Here is a 25,960-nt window from a genome sequence, read left to right on the forward strand (position 1 = left end):
CTGCCCTCCAGCCAAAGTGACAGACCAAGACTCTGTCTCAAAAAAAAAAAAAAAAAAAAACCTTCAGGGTTACACACCTGTTAGAATAGCCAAAATTGAGGCCGGGCACAGTGGCTCATGCCTGTAATCCCAGCACTTTGGGAGGCTGAGGCAGGTGGATCATAAGGTCAGGAGATGGAGACCAGCCTGGCCATGGTGAAACCCCATCTCTACTAAAATTTAAAAAAAAAAAAAATTAGCTGGGCGTGGTGGCGTGCCCCTGTAGTCCCAGCTACTCAGGAGGCTGAGGCAGGGGAATCGCTTGAATCTAGGAGATGGAGGTTGCAGTGAACCGAGATCGTACCTTCACTCCAGCCTGACGAAAAAGCAAGACTCTGTCAAAAAAAAAAAAAAAAAAAAAAAAAAAAAAAAAAGCCAAAATTGGCTGGGCAAGGTGGCTCAGGCCTGAAATCCCAGCACTTTGGGAGGCTGAGGCAAGTGGATCGCTTGAGCCCAGGAGTTGGAGACCAGCCTGGGCAATAAAGCAAGACCCCATCTCTTGTTATTAAAAAAAAAAAAAAGAGGCCAGGTGCAGTGGCTCACACCTGGAATCCCAGCACTTTGGAAGGCCAAGGCGGGTGGATCATTTGAGGTCAGGAGTTCAGGACCAGACTGGCCTATATGGTGAAACCCCATCTTCCTAAACATACTCTTTCAGCAATCATGTTCCTTGATATTAATAAAGGAGTGGAAGACTTGTGTTCACATAAAAACCTGAAGACAGATGTTTATAGCAGTTTTATTCATAATTGCCCAAACTTGGAAGCAACGAAGCTGTCTTTCAGTAGGTGAGTGGATAAACTGTGGTACATCCTGAAAATGAAATATTATTCAATGCAAAAAGAGACGAGCTACTGGCTGAGAGCGGTAGCTCGCACCTGTAATCCCAGCACTTTGGGAGGCTGAGGCAAGCAGATCACTTGAGCTCACGAATTTGAGACCAGACTGGCCAACATGGCAACACCTCGTCTCTACTAAAAATACCAAAATTTGCCAGGTATGATGGTGCGGGTTTATAATCCCAGCTAGTGGGAAGGCTGAGGCAGGAGAATCACTTGAACCCAGGAGGTGGAAGTTGCAGTGAGCCGAGATCACGCCACTGCATTTTATCCTGGGTAACAAGAGCAAGACTCCGTCTCAAAAAAATAAATAAAATAAATAAAAATAAAAATATCCTTCAGTTAGTTTAAATGTTACCTCAGCCTCCCGAGCAGCTGGGATTACAGGCACCTGCCACCCTGCCAGCTAATTTTTGTATTTTTAGTAGAGATGGGATTTCACCACGTTGGCTAGGCTGGCCTTGAATTTCCGACCTCAGGTGATCCGCCCTTCTTGGCCTCCCAAAGTGCTGAGATTACAGACCTGAACCACTGCTCCCGGCCTTGAATTAATTTTTCTTTCCATTGTGATTCAACAGCATTTTGTTATTTTTGTTACTGGTGTTATTTTTGTTTCTTGTTATTTGTTACTTTTGTTACAGCACACGGCTGTCTTTTCTCTAAAAGGCTCGCCTGTAGTCCCGGCTACTAGGAGGCTGAGGCGAAAGGATGGCTGGAGTCCAGGAGGTTGAGCCTGGGCAACAGAGGGAGAACGTGCCTCAAAATAAATAAATAAATGGCAATACGATAATAGGATATTGGCTCTGGAATCGAAAATCTTAGTGCTGGCTCTGTTACTCAGTAGCTGTATAATATTGGGTAAGTGAATTTTCACACTTTGAAAACCAGCTTCCTCATCCGCAAAATGGAGCCAATAATAATCCCTAACTCCTGAGACTGTGAGGAGATTAAAGGAGATAATGTCTGAAAAGCACCTGACACAGTAGGTGCCCCTTTCGCTAGACCAAGGGTTCTTAACCTGGAGTTCATGGACCCTTAGGGGATACATGGATGAATTTCAGGGGATCTAAGAATCTCCTTGGAAAGTAACATTTTGCATGTCAATATATGCATTCTGAGAAGGTCCATAGCTTTCATCAGCACCTTTAAGGGTTTGTGAATCAAAAAAGTTAGTCTGTGGTACCCTTGGGCAGAAAACACAAAAAAAGGTTAGGTAACTCGATTGTAGACCTTGAGGGATTAGAGCCAGCCTTTCAGGGTTTAATAGGTTCTTTCTTATGCATACATAGTTTCTAATGTTCACAATAGCCCCTTGAAGGAGGTGTTAGCGCACCTATTTTTCAGATGCCAGAACTAAGAAACGAAGTAATCTGTAATAGATGGAGTTTCTAACCAGTGCAAACATTATTTAAAACTTGTCTAGGCCAAAACTGAGCTAGGCTCTGGGAACCGAATTCCAGTCAGAACTCAGCACCACAGAGGCCTCCCTCTTCCCTGGTTTGCATCCCCAGCTCATTCCGCGCCTCCGGAACGTTTCATAGGTTTTTGCTGAGTTAAATCGACTTGCCGCCGCCACCGCCGAAAAGCTCCCGAGGCACAGAGCTCCGCCCCCACCGCGCCAGGCCCCACCCCCTCTGTGGTCGGTATTGTCCGATTGTTCCCGGCGTCCCTCGGCTTCCCTCGGTAGTTTCCGGCAATGGTCGAGAGTTTCTAACGTGCCCCCTTGTCTCTCGGCCGCCGTCCTCCCAACCACCGCCCCCCTTTTCGGCTCCCTCTCCCGGTTCCCGCTCCCCTAGTCAGCCTGGCCCTGCTGGCGCCTCAGGCGCTACGGGCTGGTCAAGATGGCGGCCTTCGGGATCTTGAGCTACGAACACCGGCCCCTGAAGCGGCCGCGACTGGGGCCTCCCGATGTTTACCCTCAAGACCCCAAACAGAAGGAGGTGCGTTCGATAATCGGGGCTCTGGAGGGGCCGGGGGCACGCGATCAGCCTAGGAGGAGGCATTGACGGCCAGGAAGGGGGGGCGGGGCGGTTCGGTGGGAACCAAAGTATTGAAAGGGGGAAGAGTAAAGTGGGGTGGCGTGGGAGGGCAGAACAGGGGGCGGTGGGGGGGTTCCAAGGTATGAATAGGGGGTGATGTAGGGGGCCGCACCAGAGGCGCCCTCCTCCACACACACCTCAGAAAGTTGTCTGAGGCAGCTTGGTGGGGTACGGCTGCTCGCAAGAAAAGAGTGATGTTTGAGGGTGCGTTGGGTGGCTGGGAATCATAGTGACCAAAGGGGTGCGGGTGGGGTCCAAGTGAATGTAAGGGCCCAGCTGTAAGTAACAATCTGTTCTACACGGAACCCTCCTCCCCGCCTGTCCCCTTGTTCCTTCGTTTCTCCTGCCCTCCTCTCCCACCACCTCCCACTAAGGAAAACAAAACTAAATGACGCTTTCCTGCCTCAGGATGAACTGACGGCCTTGAATGTAAAACAAGGTTTCAATAACCAGCCTGCTGTCTCTGGGGATGAACATGGCAGTGCCAAGAACATCAACTTCAATCCTGCCAAGGTGAGACAACTCTGCCAGGCTGAAGGAAAAGGCTGGAAAAATCTGAGAAGGAGCAAAGGCCCTGGGTTGGGAAGACTTAAAGGGACAACCTAAGTGGCTGAGTTTACCTTCATGACTTAATGATATCTCATTGACATTTGACCATCAAAAGGCAGGACCACCTGTCTCCCCTTCTTCTCACCCTGAGGTGCAGTTTTCTTCCCTCAGATCAGTTCCAACTTCAGCAGCATTATTGCAGAGAAGTTACGTTGTAATACCCTGCCTGACACTGGTCGCAGGAAGCCCCAAGTGAACCAGAAGGACAACTTCTGGCTGGTGACTGCACGATCCCAGAGTGCCATTAACACTTGGTTCACTGACTTGGCTGGCACCAAGCCACTCACACAGCTAGCCAAAAAGGTGAGGTACTGTTTCCTGTCCTTCAGGCCAAGGAGGGAGCATGAGGTACCAAGTACCCTCCTATTCCCATATTAAGCTACATGGGTATCAGCTCATGGGGTTAATAGAGACCTCACTATTTGCAATGTCCATCCAGGTCCCCATTTTCAGTAAGAAGGAAGAAGTGTTTGGGTACTTAGCCAAATACACAGTGCCTGTGATGCGAGCCGCCTGGCTCATTAAGATGACCTGTGCCTACTATGCAGCAATCTCTGAGACCAAGGTTAAGAAGAGAAATGTTGTTGACCCTTTCACGGGTGAGTAACTCCTAACACCAGGTATACTGCTGATGGCTTCAAGGAGTGATAGAGACACCCTTGGAACCATCCTCCTTCTTAATCTAGATTCCTTGTTTCTGCTTGTTTCTTGCATTCGCTTGATCAGTAAACACTGAGAAATTTGAATATCTACTTTGTGCCTATACTGGGCTACAAAGATGTCCAGTGCATAATCTCTGCCCCCAGGATACTGGTAGTCTAGTAGGGCTACTAAGACATATGTACAAATAACATAATCAAATATAGAAAGTGGTGAATGTCAAGCCAGGAGGCAGAAGGTTCTTTGAGTGGACAGAAAGATTACTTTCTTATGGGGATACCTGGGAAGGCTTTAGGAAGGTGGGATTTGACTAGAGACTAAAAGGATGAATCACATTTACAAATACGGTGATTGGGGGTGGAGGTACGGTATTCTAAGTAGAAGGATATTCTCATCAGAAGGATAGTATCAAATAGCCCTTTTCCCCTCTTTCCTCCAGAATGGACTCAGATCATCACCAAGTACTTATGGGAGCAGCTACAGAAGATGGCTGAATACTACCGGCCAGGGCCTGCAGGAAGTGGGGGCTGTGGTTCCACGATAGGGCCCTTGCCCCATGATGTAGAGGTGGCAATCCGGCAGTGGGATTACAATGAGAAGCTGGCCATGTTCATGTTTCAGGTAGGGAGTAGGGCATGTTGTGTGGGGCATTGGGTTGAGCCTGAACTTGTACTCTGCCAGCAGAGAACAGAATCTGCCTGCCACCTTGCCCCAGTTGTGGTTCTCTTCATCTTTTCATTTACTTTATCTGCCTCATCTCCAATAGTCCCGTGTTGAGCTAATACTCTTCCCTCCCTGGTACCCATAGGATGGAATGCTGGACAGACATGAGTTCCTGACTTGGGTGCTTGAGTGTTTTGAGAAAATCCGCCCTGGAGAGGATGAATTGCTTAAACTGCTGCTGCCCCTGCTTCTCCGAGTAAGGCTTGGAATTTTGGTGGTGGAGGGGGCAGAGGGAGTCTAGGAAGGATTTGAGGAAGAACAAAATGTTAGAGCAGGGTCCCCTGGGGAGAACTAGGGGCTCTGATGGTCCTGTCTTCACAGTACTCTGGGGAATTCGTTCAGTCTGCGTACCTGTCCCGCCGCCTTGCCTACTTCTGTACACGGAGATTGGCCCTGCAGCTGGATGGTGTGAGCAGTCACTCATCTCATGTTATATCTGCTCAGTCAACAAGCACTCTACCCACCACCCCTGCTCCTCAGCCCCCAACTAGCAGCACACCCTCGACTCCCTTTAGTGACCTGCTTATGTGCCCTCAGCACCGGCCCCTGGTTTTTGGCCTCAGCTGTATCCTACAGGTAGGTACAAGGCAGGCCCAAGAAAGCATTGAGAGATAACTTGAGAAGAATCAGGTGCCCGTTCCAGAGAATAGGGGTAATTTCAAATTGGATATGGGAGTAGGTACTGAGTACATGTTTTGAGGTGGTTGTTTCTTGGTAATGGGGTGTTAGTTCCCTTTGGAGGTTTTGACCAGCCTCTCTCTCCCTTCCAGGGCCAAATAGTGGGCCCAAAACCTTTTAGGAAAGTGAGTGAAGGGAGGGGATCAGGGGTAGAGTGATGTCTGTCTTGGGGACCCAGTCAGAAAACTGGATCTGAAATCTATGGGTTGGGTCTTAGCATGGGATTCCAGAGAGGTAGCCATGGTGAATGAGTTGGACTTAGCTGTTTCTGTCTGGCAGACCATCCTCCTGTGTTGTCCTAGTGCCCTGGTGTGGCACTACTCACTGACTGATAGCAGAATTAAGACCGGCTCGCCACTTGACCACTTGCCTATTGCCCCCTCCAACCTGCCCATGCCAGAGGGTAACAGTGCCTTCACTCAGCAGGTATGTCTGACCACTAGCCTGGTACTCTCAGATTGGGCTATGAGGCTAAATTACTCTTTCAGAAATAGTGATTTGGAGTCTGGTACTATTCTTCTAGCCTGGGACTCTGGCCTTTTGTATTCCTTGGTACATCCTTATAGCCTTCCTTTTGAATACTGCAGGTCCGTGCAAAGTTGCGGGAGATCGAGCAGCAGATCAAGGAGCGGGGACAGGCAGTTGAAGTTCGCTGGTCTTTTGATAAGTGTCAGGAAGCTACTGCAGGTATGTGTCAGAAAACAGATAATAGGAAGTATGTTTGAGGAAAGGATGGGGGATAGTGAGGACATGTAGATCTGAGAGCCAGAATGCACCGGGCCTCTTGTTCAGTCCCCTTTACCATGTTTCCTCCTTAGGCTTCACCATTGGACGGGTGCTGCATACTTTGGAAGTGCTGGATAGCCATAGTTTTGAGCGCTCTGACTTCAGCAACTCTCTTGACTCTCTTTGTAACCGAATCTTTGGATTGGGGCCTAGCAAGGATGGGCATGAGGTAAGCAAGAAGCAGAATAGAAGGAGCAAATAGCATCACAAGGCCAATAACATGTATGAGGGGAAGTCATGGTGAGGCACTGCAACCAGAGCATTTCTGCAGAAATTATCTCACTGGATCCAGGATGTTTTATGATGGGGCACAGTCTTTAGGAAATTGGAACTCAGTTCTTTGTCCCTACCCCTACCTTACTCCTTCCTGTCTTCCTTTGGTCTCCAGATCTCCTCAGATGATGATGCTGTGGTGTCATTGCTATGTGAATGGGCTGTCAGCTGCAAGCGTTCTGGTCGGCATCGTGCTATGGTGGTAGCCAAGCTCCTGGAGAAGAGACAGGCAGAGATTGAGGCTGAGGTTAGAGGGCAGAGATAAGAGAACAAGATTGGCCAGTGGGAAGGAATTTAACTGGGGTTGGAGACTGAGAGATTGAGGTGGTAGAGGGACCAGAGTTGAAGGTGCGAGAACAGAGTAAAGAAGTGGAAGAGAACCTAAAGGCGAAGTTAGGACGTGAGGCAAAAGTAGAGAGGAGCGGATTGTTGTCAAAGTTAGAGATGACATCAAGGCTTCAGTTGGGAGGTGGTAAAGAAAATGGAGGTCATCGGGGGAGTGAAAGTGAAAAGCGTGGGGTAGAGGTCAAGCAGGTGATAGTTTAAGGCTTATGCATTGAGGAGTGAAGAAGCAGGTAAAAGTAAGTTCTACGATTTGTTCTGTCATCTTGCAGCGTTGTGGAGAATCAGAAGCAGCAGATGAGAAAGGTTCCATCGCCTCTGGCTCCCTTTCTGCTCCCAGTGCTCCCATTTTCCAGGATGTCCTCCTGCAGTTTCTGGATACACAGGCTCCCATGCTGAGTACGGAACCCTGCCACCCTCTAGTTATATCTGTCTAGATTCAGTTACCCACAACTGTTGTCAGAAAGCATAATTAATGGCCCTTTGGTCTGTATTTCTCTCTTGGGCTCTATGCAGAATGACTTTTAGATGTAGTTCTAATTATTCTCTTTAACTGACCAACTTATATTTAAACAGAATAGAGAAATACAGAGAAGGATAAAAATAAGAGCTTGTGATTGAAGCATTTTCACTGCGTAAATCGCAGCAAAGATGATACATTCCTTTCTGAGGTGGTGTGTGGGGTAACCAGCCACACTTCCTCCCTCGACAGTTTCTGGGATTTTTATTTGGCCACTCCTATTTTTGCCTTAGGTGTGTTCTCTCTTTTGGCCCACCTTTTTGTGTTCTCCTAACTCATGTTTCCTCATTCCCTTCCTCCAGCGGACCCCCGAAGTGAGAGTGAGCGGGTGGAATTCTTTAACTTAGTACTGCTGTTCTGTGAACTGATTCGACATGATGTTTTCTCCCACAACATGTATACTTGCACTCTCATCTCCCGAGGGGACCTTGCCTTTGGAGCCCCTGGGCCCCGGCCTCCCTCTCCCTTTGATGATCCTGCTGATGACCCAGAGCGCAAGGAGGCTGAAGGCAGCAGCAGCAGCAAGCTAGAGGTGAGTGGGCTTTTCTCTGCCCTAAGTCGTTTCTTCTGACATTTCCATCTTCATGGCCCCCAGAGGCCTCTGAGAGCCTCTTTTGCCTGGGGGTGGGGGGTAGTATTTTCTTAGGACTTGGTGATTGAGCAAGCACTCTCACATCGGTTGTTGCATCGGCTCCTCCCATCAGCCCTGTGAGGTACTCTTATCACTATTTTCAAGCTGAAGGAAACGGAGGCCTATACTGGTTAAGTGATTGCATGAGGCTTGACTCCAGATCCTGTGCTTTCCCCAATCTGGTCTTCTCTCCAATTCCCTCATGAAGTTTTCTAGATTGTGGGAGCCACTCCCTAAGGGTTAAAAAGCAACTTCACATATATTCTATGCCCTCAGGATCCAGGGCTCTCAGAATCTATGGACATTGACCCTAGTTCCAGTGTGCTCTTTGAGGACATGGAGAAGCCTGATTTCTCAGTAAGTTCAATCCTGAGCGTGGTGGAATCTGGCTCCTTGGATCTTCCATTATGTCTGCTTTTGGCATTTCTTTATGCCCCTCATCCCCTTTTCTTCGTCTTATGTTCTGCCTTTTTACCTTTCTCTCAGTTGTTTTCCCCTACTATGCCCTGTGAAGGGAAGGGCAGTCCATCCCCTGAGAAACCAGATATCGAGAAGGAGGTGAAGCCCCCACCCAAGGAGAAGATCGAAGGGACCCTTGGGGTTCTTTATGACCAGCCACGACATGTGCAGTATGCCACCCACTTTCCCATCCCCCAGGTACTCTTCCCCAGCACATTGTGATGATCTGTTTTGAACCCAGATTTCTGTCCAAGGAATTTGCTAAGGGGTTGGAGCTGTTCCTGAGGATGTCAGTTGGGAAAGAAAAGGGGCTTGAGCATGTGGATGCTGAGGGATGTGGAGCATGATTTCAAGAGGTGGGAAGGAGATTGAGTGCTGGAGTCTGACGGTGCTGCTGGGATACAGGAGGAGTCATGCAGCCATGAGTGCAACCAGCGGTTGGTCGTACTGTTTGGGGTGGGAAAGCAGCGAGATGATGCCCGCCATGCCATTAAGAAAATCACCAAGGATATCCTGAAGGTTCTGAACCGCAAGGGGACAGCAGAAACTGGTGGGTTTTAGGCTCCTTAAACAGATCTCCCCCAAAGAGTGCCCTAGTCAGTCTTCCCTTCCCCAGCATAGGGAACTCCCCAGTCATGTCCCAATGTCCTGTCTCTTGGAGTCTCCTGAGAGCTCTAGTCCTTTTGAAACTTCCCCCCTCATTCCCCCCCTCTACAGACCAGCTTGCTCCTATTGTGCCTCTGAATCCTGGAGACCTGACATTCTTAGGTACCTCACAGTAAGCCCCATACTGCCCTCCCTCCCTCTCCCTTCCCTCCCTCAACCTAGCACCTCCCTGTATATATTCCTCTAAGGTCCACATAGTCTGTGGTCCTCTAAACCTTTGCTTCACTGTCCCCTTCCCTTCATCCCTCCCCCATCCCTTCCTTGACCCTCCCTTCCCGGCTTCCCTCTTCTTTCCCTCCCTCCCTTCCTCCTTCCCTGTCTCCCTCCCTCCCTCCCTCCCATAGCTTTCTCTCCATCCCCTCCTCCCCACCCCTAGTCAACTAGTTATCTTCCCTGTCTTGACTGATCCCTTTCAACTGTCCCCTCAGGTGGGGAGGATGGGCAGAAGCGGCGACGCAACCGGCCTGAAGCCTTCCCCACTGCTGAAGATATCTTTGCTAAGTTCCAGCACCTTTCACATTATGACCAACACCAGGTCACAGCTCAGGTGTGGGCCTAAGCCCAGCCCCTTTCCCACATTGTGGCCTCCTGTCCTGTTTTCCTTTTCTTCCCTATCTTCTCCTGCTAGGCAGGCTAAGCCTCCTGGTCTCATCCTCCTCCACTGTCATCCTTTCCTGCTTCCCTGGTTCTTCCTTCCTCTCTCCACTCCCGTCTCACTCCTACTGCCCTTATCAGGTCTCTCGGAATGTTCTGGAGCAGATCACAAGCTTTGCCCTTGGCATGTCATACCACTTGCCTCTGGTGCAGCATGTGCAGTTCATCTTCGACCTCATGGAATATTCACTCAGCATCAGTGGCCTCATCGACTTTGCCATTCAGGTGGGGAAGTTGGGGAGATGAAAGTGGAGGAAGGAGTTCGTGCTATGTAGGGGTTACAGAGGGTCATAAGGACAGGGGTAGAGGCTCCAGCCGGTTTCCCAGGGTATTTGGAGGGGGAGAAAGACTAGCACAGCGAGAGTGGAACATGAGCTAAGACTGCAGGAATAGAGACTTAAGTGCTCCCTGGGGAGGCCAAGAGACAGATTAGAGCACTGGGGACAGATCATCCTTCCACTGTGGAGTTCATAGAACTGTATCCTGGATGCTGGTTAGAGGTGTTGTTGATAGAATAAAGGACTGTGGCATAGGGTAATGGGCCCTTCTATCCTGAGGTGGCTCCAGCAGGAAGGGGCTCAGGCCCAGCCTTGTCAGCGTCCCTACAAGAAGGTGGGTTCTATGTTACATGAGGGACCTCTTTGCATTTCTCACCCCCGTTCACTCTGCTAGCTGCTGAATGAACTGAGTGTAGTCGAGGCTGAGCTGCTTCTCAAATCCTCGGATCTGGTGGGCAGCTACACTACCAGCCTGTGCCTGTGCATTGTGGCTGTCCTGCGGCACTATCATGCCTGCCTCATCCTCAACCAGGACCAGATGGCACAGGTCTTTGAGGGGTAAGCAGGGCTTCGGAATGACTGAAACACACAAGGCTCTGGCAAATGCCAGTGGAAGTGGCCTAGGAAGAGCATGCACTTCCTCCCACTCTGGGGAAGTGCCTGCTGCTCAGGTGGGAAAGGAATGGTATTTCCCAGACGCTTGAATCTGTTTCAAGGGGCCCGAATACCATCTGCCGACCCTCCTAACCTTGCTTCTTCATGCAGGCTGTGTGGTGTCGTGAAGCATGGGATGAACCGGTCCGATGGCTCCTCTGCAGAGCGCTGTATCCTTGCTTATCTATATGATCTGTACACCTCCTGTAGCCATTTAAAGAACAAATTTGGGGAGCTCTTCAGGTAAGAGAGGTAGAAGGTAAGGGGTAGCAAGTGGGACCTACTCCCTTCTTCCCATGACCACCCAACCCAGAAGGAGAGCATGGCCTGGGACCCTGCTGCCTGTTCAGGGTCATTTACGGACTGTGTCCTCCACGTACTGTTATGTTACTGAGAGTGGGCCCTCTTCCTCAGTAGGCTTGTCCCCCAATCTCTGTGGGGCCCACCCTCTTCCCTCTCTTCCTCATTGCCTTCAGCGGCCCCTGTTCCTTATTCCCATGTGGTTCCTTTCCTGCCCAGTCTGTTTTGTCCTATCTCCCTTTTCTTGTCCCAAGATCCTTCATCCCTCACTTTCTCCTTTTTTCTTTTCTCCCCTTTCCTAACCATCCTTCAACCTCAGCAGACCTTCTTCAACACTACTGTTTCCTTTCCTCCATCCCTGCAGTGACTTTTGCTCAAAGGTGAAGAACACCATCTACTGCAACGTAGAGCCATCGGAATCAAATATGCGCTGGGCACCCGAGTTCATGATTGACACTCTAGAGAACCCTGCAGCTCACACCTTCACATACACGGGGCTAGGCAAGAGTCTTAGTGAGAACCCTGCTAACCGCTACAGCTTTGTCTGCAATGCCCTTATGCACGTCTGTGTGGGGCACCATGATCCCGATAGGTATGGGGCGTACTAAGTGAGCAAGGGCACCATGCCCCCACCTGAGATAGGGAGGGCTGAGGTACCCGGGAGGTACTACAACCTTGATTTACTGGGGCAGAGATGAGAAGTTAATGGGTCTGAGGTTTTGTGGAGCAAGGTTTTTCCTGAGGGCATTTGTACTTTTCCCTAGGGTGAATGACATCGCAATCCTGTGTGCAGAGCTGACCGGCTATTGCAAGTCACTGAGTGCAGAATGGCTAGGAGTGCTTAAGGCCTTGTGCTGCTCCTCTAACAACGGCACTTGTGGTTTCAACGACCTCCTTTGCAATGTCGATGTGAGACTTGGGGTGGGGTCTTGCTAGTGGGGCAGTGACCAGGGCAGGGGTCTAGTCATGATCCTCTGACCAGGGCAGAGTTCCATAGAGTGGAGGCACACAGCTTTGAGTGGGTGCCTCTCTCCACACTGAGTCATGGTGTCTGTCTGCTTTTTCCTCCAGGTCAGTGACCTGTCTTTTCATGATTCGTTGGCTACTTTTGTTGCCATCCTCATCGCTCGGCAGTGTTTGCTCCTGGAGGATCTGATTCGCTGTGCTGCCATCCCTTCACTCCTTAATGCTGGTGAACTACCAATCTGTAACCCCTAGCATTTCTAGGCCTCAAATTTCAATACATACTGGACGGCCATCCTCTCATTGTTCACTGTGGGAGACCTTGCAGCGGCTCCCTGGCCTTCCCGAGAAGGCCAGTCCTTTGGTATGCTGAAGGCTAGAAGGAACCTGTTTTTTTAAACCCTGGATTTGCAGCCCTGACCTTTCCAATTTCTGACCCTTCAACTGCGTGACAGTTCTCCACTGTACCTCATTTTCACAGTTATCTTGCTTTTTCTCCTTTCACTTTACCTCATCTTCTCTCCTATGCTCCTGCCATACACTTCCATGCATGCAGGCATGTACACACATAAACCCACGTAGAGTTCAGCTTCATCCATCGCAGATCTGTATTGTCTTCCTTTTAGCTTGTAGTGAACAGGACTCTGAACCAGGTGCCCGGCTTACCTGCCGCATCCTCCTTCACCTCTTCAAGACACCGCAGCTCAATCCTTGCCAGTCTGATGGAAGTAAGTGACCCTGATCTGAACCAACCAACAGTAGAAAGTGTGGCTCCCTTGCCCCTGTGGATTCTGCTCCTGCTTCCCCTGACTTCATCGCCTTCCCCAGACAAGCCTACAGTAGGAATCCGCTCCTCCTGTGACCGCCACCTGCTGGCTGCCTCCCAGAACCGCATCGTGGATGGAGCTGTGTTTGCTGTTCTCAAGGCTGTGTTTGTACTTGGTATGGGGGTAGAAAGGGAGTGGTGCCAGAAGTGTGTATAGGGTGGAGTGCCAGCTAAACTACAAGGGACAGTCTTTCTCCCTCCTGAAGGTGGTCTCTCTGACCTTTTGGGAGGAGGGGAGGGACAGAAGTATATTTCTGTCCCATAGGGCAGGATTTGGGGTGTTTCTGCCTCTGTGGGCCCAGGGTGGGTCTCCACACAGTGTTCCAATCTCATTCTGCCCTCCCTATCTCCCACCCGTGAACCACAGGGGATGCAGAACTGAAGGGTTCAGGCTTCACTGTGACAGGAGGAACAGAAGAACTTCCAGAGGAGGAGGGAGGAGGTGGCAGTGGCGGTCGGAGGCAGGGTGGCCGCAACATCTCTGTGGAGACAGCCAGTCTGGATGTCTATGCCAAGTACGTGCTACGCAGCATCTGCCAACAGGTCAGTCTCACCTTCCTCCCACACCTCCAAAATGCCTCTGTGTAATATAGTCCTGTTTCCAGCCCGTGATCATACCACCTCCCTACTATACATTGTGTCCCTTACCAATTCCAGCCCATCCCCCATATTGCTAACTCCCTCACTGGTTGCTCCCAGTCCCTGATTGTCAGCTTTCTCAGGAATGGGTAGGAGAACGTTGCCTTAAGTCACTGTGTGAGGACAGCAATGACCTGCAAGACCCAGTGTTGAGTAGTGCCCAGGCACAACGCCTCATGCAGCTCATCTGCTACCCACATCGACTCCTGGACAATGAGGATGGGGAAAACCCCCAGCGACAGCGCATAAAGCGCATTCTCCAGGTAGACCAAGGCCAAGGGGGCCATGGAGGAAGCAATGGGCCCAATCTGGCGAGAAACAATAGGAACCTTGAGAAAAGGAGAGGGAGAGTTAAGTAGAGAGGAAGACAAACAAGGATGTAGGGGAGAGGAGGGGTAGTGAGAGAAACAGCTCCAGCATGGGCTGAGGAGTAAGTCCAATATGGTCTAGACTCCAGAGTAAGAGTGTTATGTGAGGGCACAGCTATCTGGAGTGAATCTAGCTTATCAGTGGGAAGCATAGCATCTGGGGGGCCTAGGTGTGGGTCTTGTATATTTGGCATTTTGGCCATGGCTCAGGAACTGAATAGTAATAGCTACTAATTGCTGAGCACATGTTTTGTGCCAGGTACTGTGCTAGGCACCTGCACACATTTCCTCATTTAATCTTTATGACCCTATGAAGTAGGTGAGCCTCCCTGTTTGACTGATGAGGAAACTGAGGCTTGAAGAGGTTAAGTAACTTGTCCAAGGTCACATAGCTGATAGGTTTAGAGTCAGCCCAGACATGTCTGTGCACTTTTCACTTCACATTGCTCCACATCTTCAGATGACTGGAGAATGGAAAAATAAAGCCGTTGAGGAAAAGCTTAAGGAATAAGGTCTCTTCAGCCCAGAATAGATAGGGCTGAAGAGAGATTAGCTAACAGTAGCCTTCTAATCTCTACAGGACTTTGAGAGATTGTCTTATAAAGGTCCTGTCAGGGACTTTCAGCAGCTAGTCTAAAACAAGAGGAGCAGGCTTCAACTTTAACATCAAGGGTTTCAAGGTTAAGCATTAAGCAGAACTTCCTGATATAAAGGGATGGGAAAGATGTGAAATCTTTCCTGAACCATTTTAAAAATTGAGAAGATTTTCAGCTAGTTTGGACTAATGTATTTTTTCTTTTCTTTTCTTTTTTTTTTTTTTTTTTTGAGACAAGTCTTGTTCTTATCACCTAGACTGGAGTGCAGTGGCACAATCTCAGCTCACTGCAACCTCCACCTCCCAGGCGCAAGTGATTCTTCTACCTCAGCCTCCTGAGTAACGGGGATTACAGACACCCGCCACCATGCCTGGCTAATTTTTGTATTTTTAGTAGAGATGGGGTTTCACCATGTTGGCCAGGCTGGTCTTAAACTCCTGACCTCGGGCGATCCACCCACCTCAGCCTCCCTAAATGTGGTTGTTCTTAAAGATGGGCACATAGAGGTCTCTTTCAGACCTCCAGGAGTCTGATTCAATGTTGCAGGAGATCAGGAATTGGCCTCAGGTTGGTGGGTAGCTGGGGGTAACAGATGATGACTAGTCTGGATGTGGGACCTCTATCACAGAACTTGGACCAGTGGACCATGCGCCAGTCTTCCTTGGAGCTGCAGCTCATGATCAAGCAGACCCCCAACAATGTAAGTAGTACCTGGACCCTCCCTTTCCTGTGCTCACATTCAACTCCTTGTGTTAGGAAGGCAGTCCACCACAGAACCTAGATCTTACCCTTGGGCTCTTGAACTGAGAGATAAGAGGGGATGGGAAAATGGTGAACAAGTGGAGCTGTTGATAAGGGAAATGGGTTGAGAGTGTTGGAGCTCTGAGCTGTGGAGAAGCTTGGTGGTGGTGGTAGAGCCTGTTTCTGTGGCCACAGATGTAAGGATATATGTAAAAGAGAAGACAGTGAGGAATTAGAGAAATACGGAGGTACTAGAAGGCATGATTCCCAACAGATTTGGGTTCCTACCTCCCCATCAATCTCCACCAGTCCTATCCTCCCTCATCTCCCATCTCTCCTACCATCTGCTTTCCTTCACCCCTAGCTACCTATTTTAGCACTTCTGTGCCTTTCATCCTCCCCAGGAGATGAACTCCCTCTTGGAGAACATCGCCAAGGCCACAATCGAGGTTTTCCAACAGTCAGCAGAGACAGGGTCATCTTCCGGAAACACTGCAAGCAACATGCCCAGCAGCAGCAAGACCAAGCCTGTGCTCAGGTCAGATAGAAACATGTTGGGACCCATCCCCTTAGGAGTTTCTCTGCTGGTAGCATGTGTGATGTTAGCTGCATGGAGATGCCAGCATGTCTATCAGGGAAAGGAGAGGGTGGATTGTTCCAGCCTTGCCTGGTTCCCCTGTGACCCTGTGTCTGTTCTCCAGCTCTCTAGAGCGCTCTGGTGTATGGCTGGTAGCCCCTCTCATTGCTAAACTGCCCACCTCAGTCCAGGGACATGTGTTAAAGGCTGCTGGAGAGGAATTGGAGAAGGGTCAGCACCTGGGTTCCTCTTCACGCAAAGAACGTGATCGACAAAAGCAGAAGAGGTAAAGGGGCTTAGGGAGTGGGCCAAGATAGAGGGGTAGAAAGGAGAGGAGGCAGGCCCAGGGAAGAATATAATTGGGATGGAGGAGAAGCATAATAGGGAAGTGGAAAATCAGAGGATAAAAGTGGGTATGGCTGAGCAAGCGGCTAGATTAAGAGAGTAGAGTCTGGGGCTTGGAGGAATGAGGTTGGAAGTTGCCTGACTCCCAACCCACAGTCTTCTCTTCTCTCTTCTCTCCTCTTCTCTTCTCTTTTCTCCTCTTGTCTCTAGCATGTCCCTGTTAAGCCAGCAGCCCTTCTTATCACTGGTGCTGACATGTCTGAAAGGGCAGGATGAACAACGCGAGGGACTCCTTACCTCCCTCTATAGCCAGGTGCACCAGGTACAGATATCTGGGCCATGGAGTTGGGCAGGAGGGCAGGGAAGGATGCACCTAAGGGGCTACTCTGTACTTGGAAACGTCAGTACTTTCTGATAAACATATTGGCTGCTTTGAGATGGAAGCACAAAGATCCCTGAACTGCATGTTTTATTTGTTTCTATTCTAGATTGTGAATAATTGGCGAGATGACCAGTACTTAGATGATTGCAAACCAAAGCAGCTTATGCATGAGGCACTCAAACTGCGGCTCAACCTGGTGAGAAGGCCAGCTGGGGAGAAGAAGGAAGAGGGTAGGGCTGGAAATGTGGAATACAAAAGCCTCAGGTTGTAGAGAACAGAGGTGAGAATAGCGGCTCCAGGCTCCAGGTTATTTTTTATTTTTTTGGAGACGGAGTCTCACTCTGTCACTCAAGCTGGAATACAGTGGTGCCATCTCAGTTCACTGCAACCTCCACTTCCTGGGTTCAAGTGATTCTTTTGCCTCAGCCTCCCAAGTAGCTGGGAGTACAGGCATGCGCCACCACGCCCAGCTATTTTTTGTATATTTAGTAGAGACGGGGTTTCACCATGCTGGCCAGGCTGGTCTTGAACTACCGACCTCAGGTGATCCACCCACCTCGGCCTCCCAAAGTGCTGGGATTATAGGTGTGAGCCACCGCGCCCACCCTGAGTCTTGAAGTATTAACCCTGTTCTCCGAAAGGATGCAGAAACTGAAAGTAGTTAAGGGGGCTGGATCACTGTGGTCATGGTCCAGTAGGTTACGTACCCTGGATCCTTGCAGGGACTCTGCCTCAGTATCCTAGATTCTGACTGGGCCCTAGAAGCTCTGGAAACCCATTGTGGAATATTGAATGGAATCCTGGAAATCATTCAGTCCAACTCCCATCACTTTCTAAGTTTGGAAACAGAGGCCCAGAGATGTCAAGAATTCCCTCATTGTCTTAAGATCATGTAGCAAAGCATAGGTTCAACTTGAGCATGACCTCAGGCATCCCAACTCAGATTTGAACTAAGCTTCCCTTACATGCTGGCCTTTGTCCCTGAGCTATCTTACTGACTTGTTGTGGCCTTGGCAGGTGGGGGGCATGTTTGACACGGTGCAGCGCAGCACCCAGCAGACCACAGAGTGGGCCGTGCTCCTCCTAGAGATCATCATCAGCGGCACTGTCGACATGCAGTCCAACAAGTAAAGCATCCCCACCTGCTCCCTGCAGTTTCACACCCAAGAAGGTCCCCCTACCTCCACGCCAAGTGGACCCACTGAGATTGGTGTGGCTGTTACTGTGGACTCCATGGCCCTGGGATCCCCATATGGTTTTGGTGCCCTCAGGGTGACATATTAAGCACCTCTCCCTGCTTGTGTCCTCTGCTGACGCCTTTTTCTGTCTTCACCTCTCTCTTCTCTGGCTTTCTCCCTGGCTTCCTGTCTCAGTGAGCTCTTCACTACTGTGTTGGACATGCTGAGCGTGCTCATCAACGGGACATTGGCTGCAGACATGTCTAGCATCTCCCAAGGTAGCATGGAGGAAAACAAGCGTGCATACATGAACTTGGCAAAGAAGCTGCAGGTGAGCAGAGGAGGCAGGGGCAAGGTTTGCGGGTACCGGAATCTGCTGTCCAGCCTCAGGAACTTGGTTCTAGCTGGAGCCCTCTACCTTTCCTTCTCACATCTGTCTCCTTTGTTACTCATGCCATGAGCATTTACTGAGTGGGGGTCTTCTCTGTGCCAGGTTCTGTGCTGTCCCTGAGATTTCCCATCCTTGTTTTTCTGTATCTCTGAACTCTTGTCCCATCTTCCTGTAACTGCAGAAGGAGTTGGGGGAGCGCCAGTCAGACAGTCTGGAAAAGGTTCGCCAGCTGCTGCCACTGCCCAAGCAGACCCGAGATGTCATCACGTGTGAGCCACAGGGCTCCCTTATCGATACCAAGGGCAACAAGATTGCTGGCTTTGATTCCATCTTCAAGAAGGAGGCATGTTCCATTGTCTGCCCATGTCCCCTGCCTTTTTTCCCCTTTGGGCAAGAACCTTCCCTGCATCAGCTTTGTAGCTCCAACAGACTCATCAGATTCAGGAGCCCATCAGGCTCTGCCGGTGAACACCATCTCTGAGGTTTTGAGCAAATCATTTAACTTCGCTTATATTTCATCTCCATCTTTGGAGTCCCACCCTCTTTCCTTCATCCTGCCCTCACCTTTTAACATACCACCCATTTCTCAATACCCTACCCTCCTCTTTTCTCTGCCCCACCTGCCCCATGTCCTACCCCACCCATCTGTCTGGCTGACAGCCCATATCTCTTTTTATTTCTATTTCTTTCCCTACACCCACCCATCTCTGCACAGTTTTATCTTTTCCCTCTCTGTCAGTTGCAGTATTTGTTGAGTAACCATAATTATTGTATATAGTTAAAAACCCAAAGTCTAACTCCTTCATGTATACATTCTCTTCATTTGTCTTCGTAGTCCATCTGTCTCTTTTCCTCTGTCTCTCCCTCCCTGTCTGACTCGTTTGCCTTTCTTTGTCTCTCCACCTTTTTGTCTCTGTTTCTTTCTCTCTGACTCTATCTTTCTCTGCTTGCCTAAAGGCAGAGCCTCTCCCTGCCTTCCTGTCTCTCTTTCTCTGCCTTCCTTTTTTTGTCTTCCTCTGAATATCAATCCCTCTCCCTCCCGACTCCCTCTCTGGCTTTCTCCCCCACCCCTTTCTCTCCCAGTTTCAGCTTCTCTCCCTCCCAAGCCCCCCACCCCCATTTGTTTGTCTCCTCTCCTGGTCCCGGCGGGCTTCATCTTGCCCCTCCATACCTCTCCCTGTCCCCCACCCATCACTTTCCCTGTATAACTCTCTTCTGCATGTGCATGTATGTCTGTCTTCTTGCCATTGCCCCTGAATCTACCTATGACTCTCTTTCTACCCTCTCCTACAAGTGCTTGCAGTCTCTCTTCTGTTTTCTAAGTCCCAACAGCTTATTGTTTTTCATTTTCTGGAGCAGGGTCTACAGGTTTCCACCAAACAGAAGCTCTCGCCCTGGGATCTTTTTGAGGGGTTGAAGCCGTCAGCACCACTGTCTTGGGGCTGGTTTGGAACAGTCCGGGTAGACCGGCGAGTGGCTCGAGGAGAGGAACAGCAGCGGTTGCTGCTCTACCACACACACCTGAGGCCCCGGCCCCGTGCCTATTACCTGGAGCCACTGCCACTGCCCCCAGAAGATGAGGAGCCCCCTGCTCCTACCCTGCTAGAGCCTGAGAAAAAGGCTCCAGAGCCCCCTAAAACTGACAAACCAGGGGCTGCTCCACCCAGTACTGAGGAACGCAAGAAGAAGTCCGCTAAGGGCAAGAAGCGCAGCCAGCCAGCTACCAAGACAGAGGTGAGCGCCTCCCCCGTGACAGTTCTCCCACTGCCTCTCACTTCATGACACTCCGGTTTCTGGTTTGTGGGAGGGGTGGGGGCGCGTAAAGAAGGGGTGCCATTAGAATCATATAAAAATTAACCATGTACAAATCCAACTTCTCTTTACCTCATCCTACCCCAGCTCCCCAACCCCACTCAGCTACAACCCACTCACCCTCTTCCTCTGCCACTCACACAGGACTATGGAATGGGCCCGGGTCGGAATGGCCCTTATGGTGTGACAGTGCCTCCAGACCTCCTACACCACCCAAACCCTGGTTCCATAACCCACCTTAACTACAGGCAAGGCTCCATAGGCCTCTACACCCAGAACCAGCCACTACCTGCAGGTGAGTGCCAGCCACTAGGAATGCTGGAGGGACCTACCTGTACCCCTCCTGCTCAAAGGATGATGCTATTCCCCTGAGGAGCTGTGGATGTCCAGGACACTGAGCAAGAGATGGAGGGATGAGGAGCCTAGAGGTCAGCCTGCTCTCCCTTCCAGGTGGCCCTCGTGTGGACCCATACCGCCCTGTGCGCTTACCAATGCAGAAGCTGCCCACCCGACCGACTTACCCTGGAGTGCTGCCCACAACCATGACTGGCGTCATGGGCCTAGAACCCTCCTCTTACAAGACCTCTGTGTACCGGCAGCAGCAACCTGCAGTGCCCCAAGGACAGCGCCTTCGCCAACAGCTCCAGGCAAAGATAGTGAGAGGGGCAGTAGGGAGGGCTGTCAGGGAGAGGGGCTTTTGGGGGTCACAGGACTGAGGAGACACTTGGGATCTTCACAAGGACACTCAGGGTGGGAGACACAAGAGATGAGATGGCAGCAAGCATTTCCTGAGTTTGAGTTGTTCTTTTTTCTCCCTTTAGCAGAGTCAGGGCATGTTGGGACAATCATCTGTCCATCAGATGACTCCCAGCTCTTCCTACGGTCTGCAGACTTCCCAGGTAAGAGGCTGGGATTGTGACACTGGGAATGAGGCAAGCTGCTCTGCATACTCTCAGCCCTGATTCCATCTCTCCTCCTTCCCTCCAGGGCTATACTCCTTATGTTTCTCATGTGGGATTGCAGCAACACACAGGCCCTGCAGGTACCATGGTGCCCCCCAGCTACTCCAGCCAGCCTTACCAGAGTACCCACCCTTCTACCAATCCTACTCTTGTAGATCCTACCCGCCACCTGCAACAACGGCCCAGTGGCTATGTGCACCAGCAGGCCCCCACCTATGGACATGGACTGACCTCCACTCAAAGGTACCCAAAGTAGTGGTGAGCTGGGAAGAGACGAGGAGGTATGAGGGAGTGTTTGACTTGGGAAAGCCCACGCCTGAAGGTGATGGGACTTGTCAGAACTTTTGGAGACATCAAGATTGCTTATTTGGCCACATAGGCCATAACCACAGAAGTCTCGAGCTAGAAGGGACCCTGGAGACCAATAGTTTCATGTCTACTTCCCTAACAGTTCTTTGAGGCCCAGAGAAGAGAAATTGTTTATCTGACTCAAGAAAAGATCTGGGCTGGGTGTGGTAGCTCATACCAGTAGTCCTAGCATTTGAGGGCCAAAGTGGGAGACTCAGTTGAGTCCAGGAGTTTGAGACCTGGGCAACATAGGGAGATCCCATCTCTACCAAAAAAAAAAATTTTTTTTTTTTTAAACAGAGTCTCACTCCAGTTGCCCAGGCTGGAGTGCCGTGGCACGATCATGGCTCACTGCAGCCTCAACCTCCCAGGCTCAGGTGATCCTCCTACCTCAGCCTCCCAAGTAGCTGGAACTACAGACATACACCACCATGCCCAGCTAATTTTTTGGATTTTTTAGTTGAGATGGAGTTTCGACATGCTGCCCAGGCTGGTCTTGAACTGAGCCACCACACCTGGCCCCAAAAAAATTTTTTTTAATTAGCCAGACGTGGTGCATGCCTGTAGTCCCAGCTTACTCAGGAGGCTGAGGTGGGAAGATTTCTTGAGCCTGGGAGTTTGAGGCTGCAGTGACCTGTAATCGCACAATGAGCTGAGATTGCGCCACTGCACTCCAGCCTGGGTGACAGGGTAAGACCCTGTAAGAAAAAAATATCTGGAGTTCATAGATTAACTACATGATAAGGAGTCAAAAAGCCAGTACAGGTAGTGAACAGTTGAATACCAGCAAGGACTAATGAACAAATCCTCCCACCGTGGTTAATGTTAGTCAAGCCTTAGTTGAGGCCTCGTAATCATGTTTAGAGACTCTGAAGCTTAGGATTTAGAATACCGGGGAGTGGGCTAACTGCCCATTGTGTGGCCAGCACTATGCCAGGACTAGGTGAGATGAGGAAAGATAGCAAAAAAATCCCCAAAATACATAGTTCCTCACTACGAAGTATCTTTACTGTAGCTGGGGAGATGAGACTTACAGAAGAACACTGAGAGAATACTCTGAGCAAAGACATAATCAGGTAGGCAGCTGTATGCTGTGAGGTAAAATGCAGATGGAGAAAAAGTACGAGGTAATACCTGTGGGCCTGACTCATCAGAGCAAGTTTCATGAAGAAGGTCAGACTTGAGTTAGCCTTTGAAGGAGATAGCTGTGATTGGGATTTGTGGAGAAGAGAAGAAAGGGTATTCCAGGTAGAGGATGTAATGTGAACAAAGACATGGGGACCAGAATGAGTATGGTGTCTGGGGAGAAGGGCTTGGATGGAGTGTAAAATCTGTGCTGGGGAAGACACTGGGGCAGTCACTGGGGCTAGGCTAGGAGGGGGCAGGCTGAGAGATGGCCTTGAATGCTCAGCTGAAGAATTGAGACACAGTCCCAGAGAGGGCTCTTTTGATCAAAAGAGTGATAAGAGGAGTTGGGCGTATTGCAAGGCTCCTGTGGAATAAGTGGATAGGATGCCTACTGGAAGGTGCAAGAAGAAAACTTCTGGTGCAGTGGCTTATGCTTGTAATCCCAGTACTTTGGGAGGCCGAGGTGGGCGGATCACCCACCACTAAGGTCAGGAGTTCGAGACCAGCCTGGCCAACATGGCAAAAACCCATTTCTACTAAAAATATAAAAATTATCTGGGTGTGGTGGTGTGTGCCTGTATTCCCAGCTACTCATGAGGCTGAGGCAGGAGAACCAATTGAACCTGGGAGATGGAGGTTGCAGTGAGCTGAGATCATGCCACTATACTCCAGCCTGAGCAACAGAGTGAGACTTTGTCTCAAAAAAAAAAGGCCGGGCGCGGTGGCTCACGCCTATAATCCCAGCACTTTGGGAGGCTGAGGCGAGTAGATCACGAGGTCAAGAGATTGAGACCATCCTGGTCAATGTGGTGAAACCCCGTCTCTACTAAAAATACAAAAATTAGCTGGGCATGGTGGCACGCACCTGTAGTCCCAGCTACTCGGGAGGCTGAGGCAGGAGAATTGCTTGAACCCAGGAGGCAGAGATTGTGGTGAGCCACGATTGTGCCACTGCACTGCAGCCTGGGTAACAAGAGCGAAACTCATCTCAAAACAAACAAAAAGAAAAGACTGATCCAGCCAATAGACTCTTGCACTGATAAACAGGTGTAGTAGAACAACTTGAAATGTTATTGGGGAACAACAGCAGCAACAGCAAAAAACCTCAATGAGTGTTTATAGAATGCCTGTCTTCTGCTAAGACTGTTTTTCTTTCTTTTTTCTTTTTTTTTTTTTTTTTGAGACGGAGTCTCGCTCTGTCACCCAGGCTAGAGTGCAGTGGTGCAATCTCGGCTCACTGCAAACTCCACCTCCCAGGTTCAAGCAATTCTCATGCCTCAACCTTCCAAGTAGCTGGGATTATAGGCATGTGCCACCATGCTTGGCTAATTTTTTTGTATTTTTGCTAGAGACAGGGTTTCACCTTGTTGGTCAGGCTGGTCTCGAACTCCTAACCTCAAGTGATCCACCTGCCTCAGCCTCCCAAAGTGCTAGGATTACAAATGTGAGCCACCGCACCCAGCCCTGTTTTTCATTTTTGTAAGAGAAAAATGGCTAACGCAGAATTGAAAATTCCTAACCATTAAGATTATGAGACACTAAAATAGAATATCATCTTATGCAACTTATTCCCCAGACTGGAAGTCTGGTTAGTGACAAGAGGAATGAATGAAATAACTTGTAATGTTTCTTTCAGGTCAGGAACCCAGGGTTTGTACTGACCCCCTCTCCCCCACCTCCCGCATGCCTTGACCTCCGGCCCTCTTGTCTTTGGAGGTTTTCACACCAGACACTGCAGCAGACACCCATGATAAGTACCATGACTCCAATGAGTGCCCAGGGCGTCCAGACAGGCGTCCGCTCAACAGCCATCCTACCCGAACAGCAGCAGCAGCAGCAACAGCAGCAGCAGCAACAGCAGCAGCAGCAACAGCAACAGCAGCAGCAGCAGTACCACATCCGACAGCAGCAGCAGCAGCAGATCCTGCGGGTAAGGCACTGGGATTGCATCTGGGACGACGGAGAGAGGCACAAGTTCTTCCCACGGTTACCAAGACTAAACAAGGCAGTGTACCCAAATGCCCAGCAGAGCGGCTGGCCTCTAGTGCTACTGGAGGTTTCCTACCCTCCCCCTTTTTGTTTTCTGGAGATCATAGAGGGAAAGACTTGGACATTGTCCACTGGGTACCCTAGATTTGGTTTCTTTCTGGGCAGCTGTCTGAGAAGGGAAGGCAGTAGACCCCAAGCTCCCTCCCTGCTTCCTCATCCTCTGCCCTTGGCCCTCCAGTTCTGAGTCTTAGCTTCTTCCCTCTGCTCCTTCTGAAGTATCTTTTATGTTCTCATAGCAGCAACAGCAGCAGCAACAGCAGCAACAGCAACAGCAGCAGCAGCAACAACAGCAACAGCAACAGCAGCAGCAACACCAGCAGCAACAGCAGCAACAGGCGGCTCCTCCCCAACCCCAGCCCCAGTCCCAGCCCCAGGTAGCTGCTGGACTACAGCCCCAGGCTCAGGGACAGCTGCCCAGGTTGGGCACACAGCCAGTGAACTAGGTTGGGGACAGCATGGAATGGGGTAGAGGTGGGAGGCAGGGCATGGCACCCTAAAAAGGGATTGGGAGGCCAGGCATGGTGGCTCACGCCTGTAATCCCAGCACTTTGGGAGGCCGAGGTGGGTGGATCACTTGAGGTCAGGAGTTCCAGACCAGCCTGGCCAAGATGGTGAAACCCTGTCTCTACTAAAAATACAAAAAAAAAAAAAAAAAAAATTGCCGGGCATGGTGACAGTAATCCCAGCTACTTGGGAGGCTGAGGCAGAGAATTGCTTGAACCCGGGAGGCGGAGGTTGCAGTGAGCAGAGATAGCATCACTGCACTTCAGCCTGGATGACAGAGCAAGATTCCGTCTCAAAGAAAAAGGGAGAGGAGGGTGAAGAAGGAGAAAAGTTCGAGTTCAGTCTTCCACTTCCCATTTCCACCCAGTTCCAGCGCCAGGGGCTTCAGCAGACCCAGCAGCAGCAACAGACAGCAGCTTTGGTCCGGCAACTGCAACAACAGCTCTCCAGTAAGCCTGCCTGCCTTCCCCAGGAGAATCCCATGGAATAAATTTAGGGGGCGGGGTGGGCCAAAGTAGCTGAAACAATGGCTTCAGATCCAGGTTATGAGAAGATGCATTCCATTCCATCCCCTTCCCTTGATACCTGAACAGCTTTCCTCATGCATACCCACAGCCCTGCCTGGTCTTCCATCCCTGATAATCTCTGGTTTTTCACAGATACCCAGCCACAGCCCAGTACCAACATATTTGGACGCTACTGAGCCACCTGGAGGAACTGCTTGTGCACTGGATGTGGCCCCACCCTTTCCTGTTAACTCCCAATCCTTTTCCTGGGCTAGCACCAATAGTGGTTGGGGCCCTTCCCTCAGGCTCCGTTTTTAATAAGTTTTTAGTATTTTTGTTAATGTGAGGCATTGAGCTGTTGGGTTTTGTATATTATTTATATAGAGACCCCAGAGCTGTTGCACCCAATACACAGAGCTTCTTTGCAAAGGGAGTGTGTGAGTTCTGCATGTCTGGGAAGGGTGGTCTCTCGGGGGACAATGCTGGGGGCTGGAC

General features: G+C 50.2%; 1 protein-coding gene across 17 annotated transcripts; it reads left to right on the top strand.

Moving 5' to 3' along the window:
* Positions 1–2,550: 2,550 nt before the first annotated feature.
* MED12 (mediator complex subunit 12) lies at positions 2,551–25,894 on the top strand. 17 transcript variants are annotated; one of them, XM_078364179.1, is made up of 46 exons: positions 2,551–2,818; positions 3,326–3,430; positions 3,638–3,829; positions 3,966–4,125; positions 4,626–4,807; positions 4,995–5,105; positions 5,231–5,485; positions 5,867–6,013; positions 6,175–6,274; positions 6,406–6,542; positions 6,762–6,893; positions 7,261–7,387; positions 7,811–8,040; positions 8,416–8,496; positions 8,626–8,796; positions 9,004–9,148; positions 9,316–9,366; positions 9,693–9,811; positions 10,000–10,143; positions 10,591–10,754; positions 10,962–11,093; positions 11,515–11,742; positions 11,915–12,059; positions 12,222–12,342; positions 12,740–12,841; positions 12,942–13,055; positions 13,307–13,482; positions 13,662–13,841; positions 15,171–15,242; positions 15,688–15,821; positions 15,985–16,146; positions 16,416–16,527; positions 16,694–16,783; positions 17,605–17,714; positions 17,961–18,096; positions 18,338–18,499; positions 19,516–19,890; positions 20,113–20,263; positions 20,419–20,624; positions 20,790–20,867; positions 20,956–21,010; positions 21,086–21,173; positions 24,123–24,336; positions 24,692–24,829; positions 25,327–25,408; positions 25,619–25,894. In XM_078364179.1, the coding sequence occupies exons 1-46, from the start codon at positions 2,720–2,722 to the stop codon at positions 25,660–25,662; spliced, it is 6,459 nt and encodes a 2,152-aa protein (XP_078220305.1). In that variant the 5' UTR covers positions 2,551–2,719; the 3' UTR covers positions 25,663–25,894. The 17 variants fall into 17 exon arrangements, 15 of the variants coding, with proteins under 15 accessions (XP_078220305.1, XP_078220306.1, XP_078220307.1 ...); XM_078364180.1 differs by having other exon boundaries at positions 24,695–24,829; XM_078364181.1 differs by having other exon boundaries at positions 20,793–20,867.
* The last annotated feature ends 66 nt before the right edge of the window (positions 25,895–25,960 follow it).

This window comes from Callithrix jacchus, chromosome X, assembly GCF_049354715.1.
Source record: "Callithrix jacchus isolate 240 chromosome X, calJac240_pri, whole genome shotgun sequence".
NCBI lineage: Eukaryota > Metazoa > Chordata > Mammalia > Primates > Cebidae > Callithrix > Callithrix jacchus.

What these genes read in the sequence shown, in the direction of transcription:
- MED12 (XM_078364169.1), top strand. Translation starts at nt 2,720, where the DNA reads ATGGCGGCCTTCGGGATCTTGAGCTACGAACACCGGCCCCTGAAGCGG. An exon ending in GCAGCAGCAGCAAGCTAGAG is followed by an intron (nt 8,041 to 8,415) that starts GTGAGTGGGCTT and finishes CTATGCCCTCAG; the next exon opens with GATCCAGGGCTCTCAGAATC. An exon ending in AGCCCCAGTCCCAGCCCCAG is followed by an intron (nt 24,830 to 25,326) that starts GTAGCTGCTGGA and finishes ATTTCCACCCAG; the next exon opens with TTCCAGCGCCAGGGGCTTCA.